Source organism: Bactrocera neohumeralis, chromosome 4, assembly GCF_024586455.1.
Source record: "Bactrocera neohumeralis isolate Rockhampton chromosome 4, APGP_CSIRO_Bneo_wtdbg2-racon-allhic-juicebox.fasta_v2, whole genome shotgun sequence".
Taxonomy (NCBI): domain Eukaryota; kingdom Metazoa; phylum Arthropoda; class Insecta; order Diptera; family Tephritidae; genus Bactrocera; species Bactrocera neohumeralis.
The window spans coordinates 23,363,075-23,384,747 of NC_065921.1; the positions used below are offsets into that span (position 1 = coordinate 23,363,075).

At 30.5% G+C, this 21,673-nt stretch overlaps 2 protein-coding genes across 6 annotated transcripts in view; one reads left to right on the forward strand and one right to left on the reverse strand.

Annotated features, from left to right (window-relative positions):
- Positions 1-9,640, reverse strand: part of LOC126757504 (sodium-dependent dopamine transporter) — a 145,492-nt gene extending 135,852 nt beyond the window's left edge. Inside the window, exon 1 of the mRNA XM_050471472.1 lies at positions 9,595-9,640. The gene's annotated coding sequence lies outside the window, so the exon portion shown is untranslated. The remainder of the gene's footprint in view (positions 1-9,594) is intronic.
- Positions 5,012-21,673, forward strand: part of LOC126757513 (homeotic protein distal-less) — a 103,427-nt gene continuing 86,765 nt past the window's right edge. The window contains exons 1-2 of one of the 5 annotated variants that reach the window (XM_050471490.1): positions 5,012-7,271; positions 20,532-20,707. In XM_050471490.1, the coding sequence (XP_050327447.1) occupies positions 7,144-7,271; positions 20,532-20,707 (304 nt within the window). In that variant the 5' untranslated portion in view covers positions 5,012-7,143. The remainder of the gene's footprint in view (positions 7,272-20,531; positions 20,708-21,673) is intronic. The other 4 variants (XM_050471487.1, XM_050471489.1, XM_050471488.1 and 1 more) reach the window with 4 other exon arrangements.

Below are 21,673 nucleotides of genomic sequence, written 5' to 3' on the forward strand. Positions count from 1 at the left end.
CCGCGACCAGCGGCAGGTGTTGTCGTCACTGGCGCACAGCAACAACAAGCGCGGTTGTGTGCAGCTCCACGCTTTGTTGTAATTTGTTGTATTGTTTTAGTTTTATATTACATGTTGTTGTTTTATTGCGTTTGGCTTGAATTTTATTGTACTGCTGCTGCGGTCGCTCGATGCAGATATTTTTTATGTTTATGCGAGCGCTTTTAGTTTGGTGTTTTTCGCTTGGTTTTTGTTGTTGCCATTATTCTTTTCATATCTTGCAGACTTTTGGCGCCCTTTTTTACCATTCTCTTCCTTTCTCTTCCACTGTTTATGGCAATATGCTGAGCCATTTGTTTGTATCGCCCGAAAGTGTGCGGCTTTAAGACACCGACAGATGGCGCCACCAGCTCTAAAATGAATTGTGTCGGCGCTGATAAAGGTGACTTTAAGGCTTTGCATAACTTTTATATGAAATGTGAGGATTATATAGTGTTGCATTGAATTTAAATTTTGCTTATTTAAATTTTGACTACGCACGATGCTTTGGGGCGGAAGTCACAATATGGGCTTGCCTTTAGGAGTGGCGCCTAAAGATGATAGCTTAACTGTTTAAATTTTCTTATCATAGTTTTAACTATTTACAAATTATATTATTGTTTATAATGTCACGGAATGATTGAAAACTCAGAAAATATTTCGAACTACGAAAAGAAAAAAAAAGAATAACTAAAAATTGAAGTTTTTTAAGTACGAAAGTCAGAGTTTATAATATTTCTGATATTATTTAGTTATTATGATGCAAATTCAACAATTGTGCATTTGCTGAACTATGTATGTACACACATATGTATGTACATATGTATGTATATATGAAATGTGAAAATTGTATACAGTAAAATTTCTCATAACCGGACAGCCGCTTTACTTTTGTCCGCTTAAGGAAGCTGTTAATACATTGGAACGTGGTAAAAATGAGTGTTTAAAATGTATTTTTGGAGTCAGAAGCTGCAACTATATTTTTGTTGAGCTAATAAATGCGAGTCAATTCCAGTCAGTAGTGAATGAATGACAGCTATTCCATTAGTTTTCGTTAAGCCACATCAAACCAGACGCTACCAAGCGCAAGACAATTTGTTTGCTGGGTTCATTTTAAGTATTGTTCTTAAAAATAACTGTCTTAAAACATAAAAATTAATAAGAATTAAAAGAAACAAAATGGGAACTATAAATTTTACATAATTTTCTAAAAAAATAAAAATTCTATAAATTATTATGAAATTTGGCCGGTTTATCAGAGATGAATTGAACGAAATATTACCAAAATAGTGTCCGTGTTTGAATGAAGATATGCGTGTTTAGTATGAAAATTTCCATTTTTAGTATGAAAATATTTATGAAAACATGCTGTTGATGAAATTTGTCCAGTTATGGGAGTTGTCCGGCTGTACTCTCCGTTATAGGGAATTTCACTGTATACCTATGTATATATTTCGCATTTTTTTTTTAATTTATACGGCTCTGAAAGGAAACATCTTTGGAGGTTTAACTTTCTTGAGATATCTCTGTCTTTTAGGGTACTAGATCATATCAACTTTGTTAGCAAAATTTTTATTAAATTGCCATATTGTTCAAAACACAGCTTCAATGCAATTAAATCAGTGTTGTAACTTTTCGTCAACAAATATTTAAAAATGAAATTTTTTAAAAATGATTTAATAAAATTTCACTATGGTGTAAATGGGCACTTGAGTTCATCTATGGAACCAACCAAAAATTTTAAAAATAAATTTCTCTATAAATACAGTTAAACTTGTCTGACAGTCCAAATTCTATGTTACATTCTTCAGTACAAGGAGGTTTCCTTTAAAAAGAATTATCCTGTAGAACATTGACAAATCATTTACTAATGTTTCCTGCTTTCTTTTTAACAAAAAAAGGCATACATGCGCATACACGATTAAAGAATTTTTGATCAAAAATAAAAAAAAACACAATAAACAGATGACATTTGGTTACTTACTAGTATTTTTTGTAACTGTTCTCAATTTGCAATTTATGTATAAGCTGATAGTAAAAGGAATATTGAAGCATTTTGTATTAGGAGCTTTTTAAAGAACTAAGTTTCTTTTTGCCCACTTGGGATTCAGTATATGGAAGTACGACTGCATTTCAAAGCCGAGAGATAATAAAATACGAACCGAAGTAAAATATAGATAGATACATACAAAACTGTACTTATACTTCTCCAATAAAATAAATTTTATACTCAATTAATTAAATTTTGGTCAAAATATTTTTAACTTTTCTTAACCCAAAACCATCTTAAATGCTGAATTGGTTACATGGCTTTACGGGTTTCAAAAGATCAATTTATTTCATTGTTTTATTAAATTCTACAACACCTCTAAAATATTGTCCCAAATTTTCAAGCTGATCCGAGCAATAGTTTCGAAGATACAGTTTTGAGAAATTATGCGTTCGAGGTTAGCTAGGCTAAGTGCGCCGTCTTTAAACGCGTTTTTCTCGAAACTGTGTTTTTGAAGTCGGTTGGTAAGATTTCTCGAGAACTACTCAACTGATTTTCATGAAATTTTACACAGGTCTTTGAGATATAATTCTTAAAGAGTTGGACAAAGGACTTAGTTTTTTTAATTACAAATATTTGAAGCAAAATGTCCCGAAATTTTCACTGAAATTTTAATTTTTTTTTGTAAAAATGTCTGCTGAAAATCCAATTTTCAGTTTTTTCCGTCGTCCAAGTTCTAAATTAAGGTTTAAACTAAAACACTTATTTTTTCACCTTAGATGAACATGTAAGAAGTTATCCTCAAACGCGGGCGCATCTTTTTTCCGAGAGGTCACCAGAAATGGCGTCATAATGGCCGAGTTCAAAATATTTTTTTCTAAAAATTTCAGAATTTCTTTGTTAATAATGTAGGTATGTTTGTATAATAAAAAATTCTACTAAAATATTCCATTTTTTGTATGAGAAAAAATTGTTTGAAAAAATGCTGTTTTCTTCCCGAGGAAACATGGGTTTAAATCCTTAACTGTCCATGCTCAATATGTTTTAAAGGACTAATCTACATCGTTACACTACAAAGGCAGCTTATATGATTATAGATTTATTAAGTTTGCCAGGAAGTTTGTAACTGCCAGAAGTAAACGTCGAAGACATCATAAAGTATATATAAATGATCAGTCTGATGATTCGATTTAGCAATGCGCGTTAGTCTGTCTGTCTGTGTATAAACGAAACCGTCGTTCAGTTTATCGTTCAGATATGCATCTTAAACTTTGTACACGCCTTTTTCTTCTTAAAACGCTATTAATTTTTTCAGATTCCCTGATATTGGACCACTGTAGTGCTCTAGCTGCTATACAAACTAATTGGTCAAAAAAGAAGGACTTGCCTTCTATCGAAAACATTTTTTTTACGAGATATTGCATAGATTATTGTTCAAGATTACATTACAATCTCCGAATATATTGTTCATTGTATATACATATGTACATACACATGTTTAGATATACATTAATGTATGTAAATAGGATGGCCATCCACATAAATTAAAACATGCAATGTCTGCAGTAACTAAGCGTTCCTTAAATCTATATAGACATACCACAAATGTTTCAAATTGACTAAAAAGCTAACTTACAAACCCATAAAACTCGTTCGCAATTAATTAAGATATCAAGCAATAACTTTAGCTGCAACTAGCCAATAATATAGTTAAATAACAATATTAATTTTTAAACGGTCAGTCCTTTTCAATATTATTAAACATTTGTGTGATCTCCGCTGCCTTTGTTGCAACTTCAACAACACACACAGGCAAACATATTCCTGATTTTTATTTTCTTTGCCTTTCCCATTTCATATTCCCCCCATTTTGTCACAATATTATCGCTTGCAGTCAAAACATTCAAGTCAATCGCGTAAATATTCACGCCAAATTTGCATAAGTTCGCAATAAAAAGGCCAAACGTCGACGAGTTGAGAGCAAAATCCGAAAGCCAAAACGGCAATGCAACAACAAAATGTGTTTGGTGTTTGAAGTACAAAAAAAATAATAATAAATAAAAAAATAAAAATAAAATAAACCGACAGCAAATTGTGACGACGCAATGCCAGTGGTGTGGATGGGTGCCAGAGCGACTTTGGCTGGAATGGTGAGAGAAGTTGCAACAGGGGTGAGCTTTTGCAAAATGTGAGTAGCGAAACGGGAAAGGGGAAAACGACAGGTTGGGGCCAGCACATGAGGCATGTGGATAAAGGGGTCGGTGCAGAGCAGCTGATTACAAAACTCCGCCTCAACAATAAGCGCACACAACTCGGAAGAGTCGAACAAAGGCAACAAAAAAGGAACAGAAACAACAACGTCAATACAAACAACAACGACAATAAAAACAACAACAGTGGTAACAAAAACAACAACACTAACAAATACAACAACGCCAACAAAAACAACAACAACAATCTCACGCAAGCAAAATACAACAAGCTTACACCAGCACCCATGCCAAATAGCAACAACAGCAAGTGAGTGAGTGTTTGCTGAAAAGGGCGAAACACAAAAAACAAAATCCCATTCATGAAACAAAGAGAGCACATACCGTAAACACTGAATGTTAGAAAGAGCACCTAGAGGCGCTCCAGTGCCGCGCACGCAGCACATGCGCCATGACGTAAAGAACCGGTTCACTTAACGGTAGCGCAAGCGAGCACACTAAACACCACTCACTAACTATGTGCGCTCTTTTCGCCAATTAGCAATGCAATCTCCATGCGTACTTCAACGAGTGGCGCGGCGCAACAATCGCTGTCTGATTGGCGTGCTGCCGAAGTGAGCAGGCAATAAGTGCAGCATGCTGCGGCTGCGCTCACACACTTCGTATGCTCTCGAGGGTAGTCGCGTGGTCGGCGCGTATAACTGGAATACGTGCTAACTGGTTTTTCCAGTACCAAAAGCCAGTTAGTTTATTCGCACTTACTTATAAGCATTTGGCATATTAGCAGTTCGGTCGGCTCACTTGCACATGCGACAGCGACAAGCGACAAAATATGTGCAGCGCGCAGCAAATGAAACCAGTATAGCGAAGCGTTGCTTAGCCGGTCTTCCGGCTCGTTGTTGGCTAACTAACTGGCTTTCGGACTGACAGGCGTCGTTGCCGTTGTCGTCGTCGTCGTCATCGTCATCGCCTTCGCATCGGGTTGGAGCGAGCAAAAGTAGCAATAGCAGCAGCAACACAGCGGCAAGAGTAGTAGTTTGTGTTCGCGAGCATATTTGCAGCGCAGCAAATGATCACATAATCAACTCGTACCTAGTCGTTCACGCACTTTGTTTGTGGTTGGTCGCGCGTACAAATCGTTCGCAGTGTTTCGAATCGACGGGTGAATTTACTGTGTGTGCTTTGGTTTGGTGTTTAACTCGCAAAAATTCAACGTGTGTAAACACCGTCGTCTTAACGTTGCCAATACGCGCGATTCTCGTCGGTGGTGCAAATTAATAAAGTTTACTGTTTTGGATATGAATAATATATATACAAAATAAACGATATGAAATTGTGCACAATTGGAAATTAAAAAAATAAACGATTTTTCGAAATAACAAAAAAACTAACGGTTGCGCGCGAAATTCGCTCGTTTGCTTGAAAAATCTCTAATCTCTAATTTGCGTGATTCAGTTGACTAAAGTGCTTTTCGAAGGACGGATAAAAGCAAACCGATTTGAGTTTTACTTATATGATGAGTTTTTTTTAATAAAAAATAATAATGATGATGAGTTTTTTAAATAAAAAATAACAAATATCAGCACTAAAATTTAATAAAAAAATATATAAACAAGAAAGTGTTGCAAAATAAAATTGAATGAAAACAGAAATTTACTAAAACTTACACTAAAATATTAAATACAAAAGCAAATCAGTGTTAAAAAATTAATTTTCTCGAAACAAGAAACTAATAAGTACCATAAAAAACAAAATATTTCAAAAAAGTATTCAAATACTGCAAATAATTAAGTCACTTTAAGTGATATGTGTGCAAAGACGTGGACTAAAATAACAAATATTGTCAAGATTATACGCTAAACTGTAGCTAAATCTAAATCAGTGCTAATCGCTTTCTGAAACAAACCTTAAAACAGCTGCTGTAATATTTCTATATTAATATATAGATTGTAATTGTACCAGCTTTCCTCTAAAACTCCAAAACCCTGTGTTGTCTTCAGTTCATTCACCAAGTGCTTAGCTCAACTTGAGTTCGAAAATAACAATTTTCGTTACCAATTAAAAAAAAAACTTGCAATTCAAAAAAATTTAAAATTTGCAAACAGCAACAATTAAAACTCGGCTCACGTGTGCGGCCGAAATTAAGCATCGCCGCTTTTCCACCCGCCCAAGGCAGGCAACACCCACGCCAACAATTAGCAAAACCAAAAACAAAGCACGCACACTTCCATAACACATACATATATACAAATATAGATATATGTTATATATATATTTATTTCTATAAACATATATATAAACGGCAAGAAACTTTCGTTGCGGAGCCTCCAATGATCGCCGTCGCGTAGAAAATCGCTAATTGCAGTGCGAAAAGAAAAATGACACAAATTATACGCTAATTAAAAGTGCAGTCTATTATACCAGAGAGCAGCAGCAGCAGTTAGTGTGTGTAGTGGCATTGTTGTTGCAATTAAAAATTCGTTGTTGAAAGTATCTATTACTGCATTTAAGTTGACAAGTGCGTGCTTTGGCTTGCTATAAGAAAAGGTTTTCAGCAGACAAAATACAATAACAATAAGAAAAGTAACTTAAAAAACAACAAAAATCTACACAAATTGCTGCGAAGCATTCTCAAAAGTGGTTTTTCAAAAAAAAATTTTTTTTTTTAATTTTATTAAATTTAAAAAAAAAATAATTTAATTTAAAAAAATTAATAAAAAAAATTTGTAAAATTTTAAAATTTGAAAAAACATCCAATTCATATTACTCAACAACTAGTGTGTGTGTGTATTTTCACTTTGTGCACGCGTCCACTAAAAAGCCGTCAAAATTCTTGATAAAGTGGCCTCGATAGGCGCCAACACGCTTAACTTCACCGATTTAGGGAGCCCCTATGAGGGGCCTCCCAGCACACCACAATCCGGCATGGATGCACCCGATGCACCGCACACACCCAAATATATGGATGGCGGTACAACAACAACGGGCACACCAGGCGCACAAATACCGGGCAAATCGGCATTTGTGGAGCTGCAACAGCATGCCGCCGCCGGGTGAGTTGCATTTTGGAAATTCTACAATATAGCGTTTAATACTTGTTTTAATAGTAAAGTGTTGTAAGAAATGTGTTATGAAATATGATTCCTGCCATAAAAAATAATAATTTTTAAGCCCAAAATTGGAATTAAAAATTGAAAATCTATTTTTTAAATACTCAAAGTAGTTGTTGGCAGAGTTACAATTTTTTTTTTTTAATTTTAAAAATAGTTTTTCAAAGAAGAATTTTTAAATTTTCAATTTCGATTTTTGGTTATGAATTAGAAATCTAGTTTTTAATACAAGATCATGGTTGGATGGTTAGTTCAGTGGTTTTTGAATATTTTTAATTAAGCTCGGCTTCTGTAATTAAACGATATAACGGGTGATACAAGTAGAGGTACTTTTTTCAATAGTTCGTTTTTTGACAGATCACTCGAGAGTTGTGTCAATCTGCCATGTTATTTTTGTTCAGTATTGTTTCTTTGAATATAGCAAACTCCTCTTATTAAAAAAGTAAAAATTTCACAATCCAAAAAATACTTTAGATTGTACTAAATAGTTATGGATACATGCGCTATTAAAGAAATAGAAGTTTCAGAAAATACGAAATTTTCGGAATTTTTTTTATGTTAGTGTGGTAGGCGAAGAATATACGCTTAAAAAGCTTACTTATAACTTTTACAATAAATAAAAAAATTATCGCAATATTTAAAGTCTTCATGAAAACTTTAACGAAATGTTTTTGAACGATCGTTGAAGCACGACAATCTATTGGTGGAAAAGCTAAAAGCATTTCGTGGTTTTTTCTCTGTTTTCTTGAAGTTTTTAAATTTCAACATCTTCGAACTTTTGTGCTATTATATTTATTATACTTATAATCAAATATGACTCAGACTGAGCTATCTAAACTGCCCGCGATCACGTTGAAAGGGATTTTTCTACTTTAAGCTTTGAAGTTTAAGATTTTTGGTACAAGAATTTTTATTATAGTAAAGAATAGTGAGGCTATAAATTTTATATTTTCTGCTGCCAAATCATTAAGGAGTGTTTTTAGTAGTCTAATTTATCAAAGACTTAAGTATGAATCGTTTATATATTTATTTTACGGAATTATATACATTTAGAAGGCCGAAAAAAGAGAATTTTTCAGCATTTTTTTTGAGAAAAGATTATGGTATCTTTTAACTGTATTTTAAGACTTAGTATTAGTTAAAATATTTATTTGGAAAGAAACTACAGCTGATCTCCGGGAGCTCCTCTCAAAAAAGACGTTTCGCGGTAACCACTATATCTCTAAACTGGATCCTTTGACATTAAAGCACCAAACAGATTTCGTTAAAGTAGTGTTAAATCTAGCAATTAATCGATGAAATAAGCAAAATAAAATTTTTGAACAAAATGGTGGTTTCTCAAGAAAAAAAAATTTGATTTTTGACCAAAATTACGGCATAAATTGTTTATAAAAATAAAAATATTTTTCGGTGAGAAAAAATCTTCCATTAATTACTAAAAAATATATTTAAAAAGCTCGTAACTATAGCTACTACATATATATAACCCCTTAAAACCGAAACCAACGAAAAATTGAAAAAAAATATGATAGAAAATAGTCGTTTTCACGATTAGTGGCGATTGAAAGAATAATACTTAATGTTTACTGTATGAATTTACCATAATTTTTTAGACAAAAATGTGTAATTTTTTCTGCTAAATATGTTAAAGGCCGTAATCGTACTTTTCCTACTACTTTCTTTTACTATTTACTCCGCCAAACGCGCATTTATCGACTGGGACCATAAAAACACATTTTCTATGAGTCGAACCGCCTAATTTATGTAAAAATTATATTGAAAATTGACAAATAGTAAAGAAAATAAGAAAAAGTATATAGTTTGAAGTTTATGAAGATTTGTATAAAAAGTATCTACAATAATTTTTTGACAGCTGTGTCAAATTTTGTGGAAGAATATGTGAATAATTAATACTTTGAACCATGTTTTACAAAAATAAAGATGTTTTGCAAACTTTTACCAAGTGTAGTGATTATTCATAGTTTTCAAATCTCAAATATGATTTTTGTAATAGTTGACAAATTATCGCTATTAAAAAACTACTAGTAAATATACTACTAAATATAGAAAAAATTCGATTATTATGGCAAAAACAATATTGGCTTTTAAAAGGAAAATAATGGATTAGAACTCAGAATTATATAATCCTATATTTGGTAGATTTTTTAATATATTAGCAATCCTAAAGAGTTTAATCCTCTTAGTTTAATTTTTTTAATGTTTTCAAATTGCCAATCATTTAAGTAGCTTAAACAATAACACTCACCCCGTTTTCATTCAAAAAGTTTTAGTCAGCAAGTCAGCAAATTCTGCAAATAAAGCAAAACACATTATTAGGAAAAGACAGTTTAAGCTAAAAGCAATAATTGAAATTTAATTTTATCAAGTGCGAACTTTGTTATCGTTAAAATCCAACCCACGTTTGATGAGTTGAAACAAACATTTATTATCCAGTGCGTTACAATGTAAATAAAGTGCATGGAAATTAAAAATATCGCGCTGCCAAAATCTTGCACAAAAATAAATCAACTTTAGAGTGTGCAACTAAAAATATATGAAAACAATTAGCGGCAATTAAAAAGTTTGAAGTATACACTGGTCAACTCCTTCATTTAGGAGCACTAAGAAAGCATATTTTCTTTGCTGTTGAGAGGTTTTCTTCTTCGCATATGGCGAGCCGTCAAAATGACAAATTAGCCGAACATTAGGGCACAAGCAACATTTCTGCAGGTGAAGGCAAAAAAAAAACTATAAAATATGCATATTAGTCGTCTTATCAGTGAATCAGTGGTAAAACATAAGCGCAGGCGCTGCCATGAAAAATGACACAACCACATACACACATACATATGTGTACATAAATATTTACACAGTGGAAAGTAGCAATGTGTTATGAAATATAGCCGCGATTGCGTTGGACAAATGAGAAATGACGACATTGTGGCCAGCAAAGCAAGTGGCCAACCAAAGAAAAGCACAGAAGGTCGACGACACTCCCATCGCGTTGCGGCGGTGTGTTGAAGAAAAATTTGTAAAATTGAAGGAAAATATGAAAAAATACAAAAACAAAAATGTTCAAATATAAGATAAAATAAATTAATAGAAAAAAATTAAAAGAAAAAAGTTATTGAAAAAAATGAGTAGAAAAAAAATGAAAAGAAATTTTTTTACTAAGCTGCAATAAATTTAAATTATAATTTAACAAATTTATATCAAATATTAAATATATAATTTTGGAACTTATTTAAATTAATATTTTTATCGCGCTTCGGCGATGTATTTAGTAAAGCTTTATAGATGGTAACAGAACTTCTAAGAATTCAAAAAACTAATAAAAAAAATTAAAATACGGCGGTGCGTAAATTGCAAAAAATACATAAAAAATTGATAGAAAAAATATTAAATTATTATTTCAATTAAATTTAAATAATATTTTTTATTTAATAAATTATTACTATTTTATTTTTCCGAGTAAAAAATGAAATAAATAAAAACGGAGAAATTTTTTTTTAATTTGAATAACATAAAATTAATATTTTTTTAAATTTTCAAAATTAAATTTAAGACATTTTTTAACTGAAACAAACTGTTGATAAAATTTAAATCAGCTAAAATTTTATTTTTAATTTAGTTAAATTAAAATTTTACGCACTACGGTGGTGCGTAGATTGCAAAAAAAAATTGTATAAAAAAATGTTAGAAAAAATGTATTAAATTATTAATATTGTTATTATAATTTTATATTTTTTTAAATTGAATTTATTTATTTAAGATATTATTATTTTTTTTTTAATTTAAATAAATTAATACTTTATATCGCGCTGCTCTGAGTGGAAAATAAAATATATTAAAAAATAACAGAGAAAAATATTTATAAAATTTAATTAAAATAAAATAAAATTTTAATAAAGAAAATAATTTTTTTTTAATTTCCAAAATTAAATCTAAGTCATAATGTTTTTAAGTTTAACAATTATTTCGCAAATTAAACTAGTTAAAAAAATATTAATCGCGATACGCTGAGTGGAGTTTTATGGATCGTAAAACCAAATAAAAATTAGAAAAAATGTTACAAAAACATTTATGAAAAATTTTAAAAATTTAATAGACAAAAAATTGTTTAATTTAACTTAATTATACCATACCATTTTTAATTGATGTCTTAATTTTTAAATTAAAATTATAACATAATTTATAATTATAAAAATTAATATTAATTTAAAAATTTATTATAAATTTTGATTTCATTTATAATTAAAATAAATTTTTAAGGTCGCAGTAGTTTAGAATAATTAAGTTTAATTTAAAATATTTTTATTAACCTTCTAAATATTTTTGTACATTTTTTTTTTAATTTTTATTAAAAACTAAACCATATTTCGTTTCATTTAAATATATTAAAATTTTTTAAATTTAAATAAACCATAATTTGCTTTTATTTTTATTTTGTATTTTTTTACTTAAAGAAATTAATATTATTTATACAATATTATTTCAAGGCGGCAAACCTCTTAAGCAACTGCTTAAAATATTTTAAACTGCTTACAGTTAAATATATACACCATACAAATATGTAAATACCGCATACACATAAATATATATTTTATATAATATATGTGTGTATGTAACGGAAATGCGCGTAAATTAATAATAAAAATATGAAAGGCAAAACGTATATTGTGCGTTGGTGCACATGTCACTACTACAAACATACCTACATACACACTTACTAACATACATATGTATAAACACTGCAACACCCCACATTACTCGCAGCAACATTGCTGCACATATTTGTTGTTATTGCTATTTTTAATAGAAACTAAACTAAATAGACGACACAGTTCGCGCCATAAAAATTCGTTTAAATTTATGAACTTTGCTGATGAGTGCCCTGATTTTTTTCATTGTGCTTATTCCTTTTTCAATTGCAATATAAGTATTTAGACGCATGTGTGTGTGTGTGTGCGCGTGTGACGGAAATGTACGTAGCGTGGCGTAGATTCAATTAAAACCGTTGTAAATATTCTGTGCGTGATTTATTTGTAGCGCAAGCAAGTCGAGGCCCAAAGTAAATATATAAATGTATATGTACATACACAAGCGCGGGTGCAAGTCACTAAATGTCCGTCTGTTCATTGACTTTTGATGTTGATTTGTCGATTAGAATTTTGCTTCCTTTTGCATTGCTGCAAATCGCTGTGACCGGAAACGCTTAATTATTATTTTGTGCCCTTAATTTAATTTATATACCATGTATGTATGTATATATTTGGGAATTTTGTTTTCTTTACTTAAATTGAAAGCGAATCTTCATAATCATTACAAAAAATCAGAGATTTCCGATTACTTGCGCGTAAAGAAATATTTAGCTTTTAATTTGTTGACCAAAAATTAATTAAGTAGAAATTATGTGTACTTTATTTTATTGGCTTAAGTGTGCAGCGTGGATTTTATGCTTTTTGAATTTATAAAACCACACAATGCAAGAAAATGACAAAATATTTTCTTTAATATAAACATAATTTAGAAAGAAATAGTGAAAGAGAAGAATTGATCAAACCCTGTAAAGAGTATGAAAGGCTTATTAATATTTACTAAGCAATCTTACTGCCGAAAATCCTAAAAGTCGCCTCAAATTTGTTTTTGTTCTCTTCCGTCGCATTTTCATAACTTTTTTTTGTAATTTGTTAAAAAGTGTAATATTTTTAACTAAAGGATCGTTTCACTGCATCGTTTCTGTATGTTCTGTGACTACTGTAGTACCGCCGCGTATCTGCTTATCTTCAATTATTCTGCGCAATTGCGGAGGGGTAGGCTAATCTAGGATTTTTAAAACTCGAAAAATTTCAAAAAAATGTAAAAAAAATGGAAAAAAATCAGTGACTCAAAATATAGTTCGGTTCCTAAAAATATTATTTAAGAGCTTTGGTAGCATAGTGAAAAGATAAATGTTCCGTGTCCAATTCACTGTAGTGTTGAAACGTTTTAAGAGCATTTTTCTACTGTTATTTTAAAAACCGGCGACGATGGTGCTCGGAGACTATCGCATGTTTATAAAATAAATACATATTTAATAAAGTCTGACAGAAAGAAATTCGTTGCCTTATTTCTTACTCTCAGTTTAAATTGTCAAAGTTAGGCCGCTTTTAGGACTCTACTCTGACATATTTTAAATTTTGTTTGTAAAAAATTCTGCTAAGAAAACAATTTTCACTTTTTTGTTTTATTCAAAAAGGTATTTTTCTTTTTACTTCGCATAATCCTGTGAGAAGTTGTGTTGTCAACGCAGAGGCACCATTTTTTCAAAAACAATATGACATCGTAATGGCTGAGTTTTGAATATTTATCTTTGAAATTTTCACAAGATCTTTGTAAAATATGTATCTTTGGAATATTAAAAAGTTTGAATAATATATTCCATTTTTTATATGAAAAAATAATTAAATTTTTTTTTATTGTTTACATGAAAAATTGTTTATATTTTACGAGTACATAAAAAAATATTTAAATTTTTACATGAAAAATTATTTTATACTTTATATGAACAAAATATTTAAATTTTTATATAGAAAAATATTTTGTTTTTTATGAAAAAAACCTTTAAATTTTTATATAAAAAAATATTTTAATTTTTATATGAAAAAATAATTCGATTTTTATATGAAAAAAATATTTTAATTTTTATATGAAAAAAAATTTTAATTCTTATATGGAAAAATATTAATTTTTATGTGAAAAAAAATATTGAAAATAGCACGTTTTTGCTCGAGCAAACCCATGTTACCCCTTACAGGGCTACTTCGATATTGCTCTCGCAAGCAGATATAACACTAACCTTCTAATTTAAGCGCAGCCGAAAAATCCTCAAGCCAACAAGCACTACTTTTCAATACCGAATCGTTGCACTTGTATACTTTTTCACCTCTTAGATTGTCATAATCAGAAATAAATATGCTTTATTAATTTTAATGCGATTTATTTATAAATATTTTTTTAATAATAATTTTATTTTTTTTTATAAATAAGTGAAGTTAAATTTTTTTTTAATTGTTTTGTCACAAAAAATTTATAAAAATTGAATTTGTACAGAAACAACTTTATGTGTAAATATAATTAATTCATAGATTTACCTTATTATTATTTATTTTATTCTTTTTATAAATAAGTGAAGTTAAAATTTTTATTCACAAAACAAAAAAATATATTTTTATGAAAATTTAATTTGCTAAGAAAACAGCTTTTTTTAAGTGCCGTTTTTGGCGTCAGATTGCTTTATCTGCTTGCCGTTCTTGCACTTTGCAAAAATAAAAAAAAATTACTAAAGTCACCCTCAGATGCAGTAAAATCGATTAATAAACATAAAAATAATAAAATTTTATAACACACCACAAGACAACAATATAAATAAACATGTTATGAACTTATATAAAGACAATAAACATTTTATATTGCTTTATGATATTCATATTTATGATATTCACTATACATACATATGTATATGGCATGTGCATTAGGGTGGATCAAATAACAGCAAATCTTGGTTTTTTGAAAAATTGGTTGACCTCTAAGAAAGGCTTTCCAAGTATGCGCTCTGAATTGTAACGGTAAGGTCCTCCGCTTAACGATTTTCTATTATTTTCTTTGTATCAAATAGAAAAATTTGTATCTCGCTTCCAACTGCTTGAAAAAATATTTCGTTTTGTAAATGTTGCAGAAATTGAATCTTCAAAAAAGGTTTACAACAATTTTTTCGTAAACCTGACCATTTAAAAAATATTAGGTGGGTTAAACATTAATGTGCAGAAAAGCAGACATTTTATGGTTTCGGGTCGGTTGCGAATCAGGTTGTCCAACAAGCGATGTTGTATTTATATATATTTATACATAACGTCATATAATAGTGAACAGTGCAGTCCTTTACCATATGTATAAAGACTTGTATAAGTATATAAATAAAGCTAAACTAACAGCATATGCTTCATTAATACATAAAAACATACATACATATGTACGTATACACATCACGGCCATTTGTGTGCGTGCGCGCCACTATTGCATGGTAGTCGCTTCCGTTTCCGTGTTTTCATCATTTACTTTTTGGCAAACATAAATGAAAACCGCACCAAACTGACCATAAAACGAAAGAATATTCAAAAAACAAAAAAAAAAAAACAATTGTCAGCGCCAAAAGGCAAAGAGCCTAAGGACAGCGCAAACAACAAACAGGACTCAAATGACGCGCTGCCATTGTAAATGTGTTGTATATATGACTGTATATGCATGTTTTTATTTAAATGTGTGTGTGATTCTTTATATGTGTGCTTGTGAATCGTCATTACGCGAGACGTCAGAATGGCAAGCCAAAAAGCGTCAAATCAATAAACTAAACATGCGAGCAAACGAAAATTAATGATCTCATGCGGTTTTATATACTTTTGTATATATGTAAATATGTGTATATAAATGTATATGCATATGTATATATATATATAAATATATAAATTTGTATATATAAACATGTATTATCATATATCTATAACTGCCACTCAAGTTTTATAGTTTCGACTGTCATGTGTGCGACTTGAAGTGTTGCCGCTCATTGTTGCTGTTGGCTGTTTCTTTTCAAACTCAACGCCGTTTTATTGTTTTCGATTTCAACATTTATTTTTCCAACTGCTTAGCGGCCATTTTTATTATTTTTTTTTGAAAATTTACATTCACATATTTTTTATTTACAACACATACGCCATTTGTATGCCTCGCAAGGCGTACACAATCGAAAACCACAACAACAAACGCCACCTGTACACAATCTGTTTGTTTGTGGCGCGGGCGCCAAATGACGCTGAGAATTTCTTGTGGTCAACTCAAGTGTTTCACGTTTTCGTGTAAGCGTTTCTAGCTGCGGCACCCTGTCATTTGTACAGCGAAGTTTTTTTGCGGCACGCCCACAATTGTTTTATGTATGCGAGGTGTTAGCACAATATTTACTAATTCATAAACGGACTAAGTAGCAAATGCGAAGTCGAAAGTTGACAAGTTGGAAAGGACACAGAAGTAAATATGTGAAACATATGTGACTATATAAAAGTTTGATTTCGTGTTTCAAATGCATTGATTTCTCGCTACAATCTCAGTATAACTTTTGTTGGCAGACAATCAATCAAGCGTGCAGGCTTGTGAAAATGTCGCTTAGAAGCAGCTTGATGAAGTCATAATAAAGTTTCAGTTGGCTGCTAAATTATGCATGAATTTATAAGAAAAAAGAACAACTTTTTCTATACCTATATATATGTACATAATAGTATATATGTATGTATGTACACATATACATATATGTTGCTTATACGAAAAGTTCAATATTCAAATGATTCGACGAAACAAAAGTTTGTCTAGTTTACTATACAATAGTTTATTGTTTACAATCAGATCAGCGAAAAGCAAATAAATATAATTCTTATTGAAAATTCATGCTTTCAAGTTTATATATTCGATTGAAAATATTTTTTTTCAATTGGTTCGAGGCTCTGCTGTCATGAAAGCTGGTCCATCTGTATATGCGAACTAGTCCTTCAGCTTTTGAGATATTGTTCTGAAATTTTGCACACATTATCTTCGCTCCAAGTAGCCGCTTATTTATCGGAACTGCCAATATAGGATCATTATAGCATATAGCTGCCATACAAACCGATCCATCAAAATTAAAATCTTGTATAGAAAACTTTTTTATTTCAAAAGATATCTTAACAAAATTTGGCATAAGTTATTACCTAAACCAAAGCTAAGATATAAGCAAAAATTTTCCAGATCGAACTACTATAGCATATAGCTGCCATACAAACCGATCCATCAAAATTAAAATCTTGTATAGAAAACTTTTTTATTTCAAAAGATATCTTAACAAAATTTGGCATAAGTTATTACCTAAAGCAAAGCTAAGATATAAGCAAAAATTTTCCAAATCGAACTACCATAGCATATGGCTGCCATACAAACTGAACGTTCAAATGTATGTCCTTATATAGAAAACTTTTTGATTTGACGAGCTATCTTAACGAAATTTAGCTCAAATTATTAACCAAAGCAAGCGTACAATATCCAAAGAAATTGTGCAGATCGAACTACTATAGCATATGGCTGCCATACAAACAGACAGTTCAACATCAAGTTTTTTTTACGAACACTTCTTTATTTGTGAAGTGTACTCTAACTTGTGTGCAACCGAAATTAACGTTTTTCCTTTTTTTATTTTTATATTATATATTTTTGGTAAATTTTACAAAATAAATTGTGTCTATTAAATCACTTTTTAAAAGTGTGCACTAAACGTTTATAGAGAGTTAGAACTTGTGGCAGTCGCCATTTGCATGGCAACAGCGCAGATGCACATCAAGAATTTCCGACATATTTCTACTATGCGTTGCAGAATTTTAAAGCATTATTTTATTGTTCTTCATTAATATAGAAATTTTATTTTATTTTGTTTCGTTGTGCTTTTTTAGTATATAAATTTTATTTAAAGCCTTGTGTAGTATGACAATTCAATAAACGTACAAAAAAAGTATACTGTCTTGTACATAAAATAGTACTATATAAGCAGCATACATATGTATTTATTTGAGTTTATATTCCGATTGAAGCAGCACACAAAATGTTGACACGCAAAGTTATATTTTTCAAGATTTTTTTGCCATGATTCGCGTTTTGTATATTTTTACGTATAATTTTTGCTTTGTTCACAGCGGAATTCTTTACTGCCGTGCCGCCACGCCTTAAAACAAGTTGAGTAAGAAATTCAGTCGACATTTTATATTTGGCACCAAATTATTGAAATTTAAATGCGCAATATTTTGTATATAAATTTGAATCGAAGTACGAATCGACGTAAGAAGTTACAAATCGTCACTTCAAATGAAAAACAACGTACATACGTATATACGTATATAATCAAAAACTTTGAAATTGAGTTTTTTATTGCTTACGATTCACTACTTCATATTACATATTATGTAGCATAAAATTTTCAGCTTCCGCTATACAATATATCCAATATGTAACCACTTTATAACCAAAACTCAAATTTTGGATCCAAATGAGTGGTTTCTATTATATCGTTTTTCCTTCACTTGTATACTTATGAAAAGTGATGCTACGTTATTTTGCATTTTACGTGATGAAATCGTGTTAATTTTTTATTTATGGTTGCGAAAATTTTTGAAAATTTTTTGATGGTAAAAATATAAGCAGAGGAAGAGGAAGACCGCCACTCCGTTGGAAGGACCAAGTGGAGAAGGACCTGACTTCGCTTGGAATATCCAATTGGCGCCATGTAGCGAAAAGAAGAAACGACTGGCGCGCTGTTGTTAACTCGGCTATAATCGCGTAAGCGGTGTCTACGCCAATTAAGAAGAAGAAGAAAAATATATATTTTTTTCATTACATATATTACAGCATATTGACGTAAAAACCAACTGATTTTTTACAAAGTAGTATATTTTAAGCTTTTCATCACATGAGTGTTCTAAAAAAGGTTTCTGTATTTTTTGGTGCCGTCGGAATTTTAAGATAGTTCTTTTAAATGTCCATATGACCTTTACAATGCCCGTGTAACTTAAAACCCATTTGTTTTGTTATCATTGGGAGTTTTTTTTATCGACATTTTGGTTCATTATAATTATTTTCTACACTGCCACAAACACCTTAGTACAAACACATAAAGAATTAAAAAAAAAAACAATTATTACATTTTATATAAGATTTTATGCATTTAAGCTGCTTGGTTAAGGTCTCAAAATATAGATGAGTTTCTAGTCTCCAATCACTAGAATATGTGTTTTTTTTTTTATTTCACTTAATAATTTTTATTCTTACTCTAAAAATATGTTTTCTAATCTGAAGCCGCTATAGAAGATGGGTTATACTTTTGCAGTCTCCTAAGTCATTTCATGCTAAGCACACCTGAAGACTTTTGAATATTTTTCTCCAAGAAATATGGTCTTTTTACATTAAAATTGTATCATATGAATATTTAAGATTTGATCAAAATGTATTTTTTTTTATTTCAAGTGATGTTCAATACATCCATGGACACATAAATAGCACACTTGGTCATCAAATAAAAACATTTATATATTTCTTAAGTTTATTACCGACGGACTTAACATGCTTGAGTTTTATTTTAAAAATTATTCACTTTCATATTACTAAAGCACTAAAACAATAAATATTCTATTATCATTAAAAAAAAGACGAAAACATCAATATCCTATGCGACAGCTGAGACCCCTAAATAGCACAATCTGCAAAGTGTTTACAAAAAAGTACAAACCTTTGCAAAAATTATTCAAAAATTAGCATAAGATTGCTCACTTCGTTGGTATTTTGTATTGCAACCACACTTTTTAAACATCCCTTCACATCTACGCTGCAAGCTGTCCACCACTTCTAGCCATCGTTCCTTTGGGATTGAATACCAAGCCTCCTCAATTCCAGCACACAAATCATCAACATTTTATAATATTTTGCTTGCTATTTTGGAGTTGACATTGTTCCATAAATTTTCTATTATATTCAGATCCGGGCTTTGCGCAGGCCAATCCAATATTCTAACTTTTTCATTGCCGAGCCAATGCTTTATTACTAACTTTGCGGTAGGCTTCGGATTATTTTCTTGCATAAATGTCCAGTTTATGGGCATGAATTCAAATGAAAATGGCTTCAGCTACTTTACGACTGAAAAAATTAGAAGAAATATTGGATTCGGATTTGTGCTATTTATATGTCCATAGCTTTATATTTGACCAAAAAATATATTTTTAACAGTTTTAAAATTTAATTTCGGAATCAAAAATAAAAACAAGACTCAATCGGGGTTTTCTTGATAAAAATTATTTTTAATGAGATTGTAACACTTAAATTTTTGAAAAACAATTTTGAAGTAAATATAATTTATTTTAAGGTTTTTACCCTGCCAAAAAAAAATTGTAAAATTTTATATTTCTGTAATAATAGTAAAATAGCTTAAAACATTATACTTTAGATAGTTCAAATCTGTTTAATGGAAGCTGCTCCTAATTATTTCAAAATATTTTGATACAGGCTTATTTTAAAATAAATATTATACAACTTAAATATTTTAAATTTTATTTTGTGTTTGCAAAATTTCAAAAATTTTCTAAATTTAATATTTCCTCTTTACAGTTACGGCGGCATACGCGGTGGTTATCAACATTTCGGACCACAAGGTGGACAAGATTCTGGATTTCCAAGTCCACGCAGCGCCTTAGGTTACCCATTCCCGCCTATGCATCAAAACTCATATTCCGGCTATCATCTAGGCAGCTATGCGCCGCCCTGTTCGAGTCCACCAAAGGATGGTAAGTTTCAAACAAGACACCTCAATATACACATAATAAAGCTAAAAAGCGATATACGAGTACTATAAACAGCAACTACTATGTTAAGCTACTGAAAATAGTGGCTAAATTAAAATTATTGAATATACATATACATATGTATGTATATAGAGAAATAAAAAACCCCTTCTATCGACATATAAACAAATATTGAGTGGCGCTGTCCCAACAGCAAACAAAAGCAAATGCAATCAATAAGCGCAAATAAACAAATATTAACTTAGTCAAACAAATAAGCTTAGCCGCTAGAAATACAGCTAGATAGAGCGATAGCTAGATAGAAATGTGTCCGAAAAATCGCCATTTTGGTTGAACTTAAAACGACCAATTGACCGCTGCCAGCGTAATAAAGCTACAAATTGAGCGGCTGGCATGCCATGGGTTCCTGAGAAATTTTATTATTTTTTCTACGCTTCGCTGGGAGCGCCCGCTGCATTCGGGTGACAATTGCAAGCCATTTACATGCGAACCTTCATTTATTCATAAATATTTACGTAGAAATATGCTTATGCATGCGTATATACATATATTTCGGTTTATGAATTTATGGTATATACAGTAGGTACCTGGTAGACGCAACTTATCGTTAGATAAAATTTTTATTTAAATAAATGAATTATTTGGGGATTTGTGTTAACTTTGTTAAATAGTTATTTGAAGTTATTCCATTCTGATTTTTATTTTTCTATTAAAAAATAATACTAAACAAATACTCAATAATTTTATATACATATTTATTAATGGCCAGTGCAGAAGCCTTGAAAATTATAAAAATTTAAAGAAATTCATAGTTGGTTGAAAATCATTTGAAACGAAAATGAAAGGAAAAATAGTTTACAGGCGATTTGTGGTCAGAGCGGAGATGAGGGGTGGACGTGGTTAAATTTTTAACTACGAATCTTATAGAGAAAGGTTTTATATAACCAA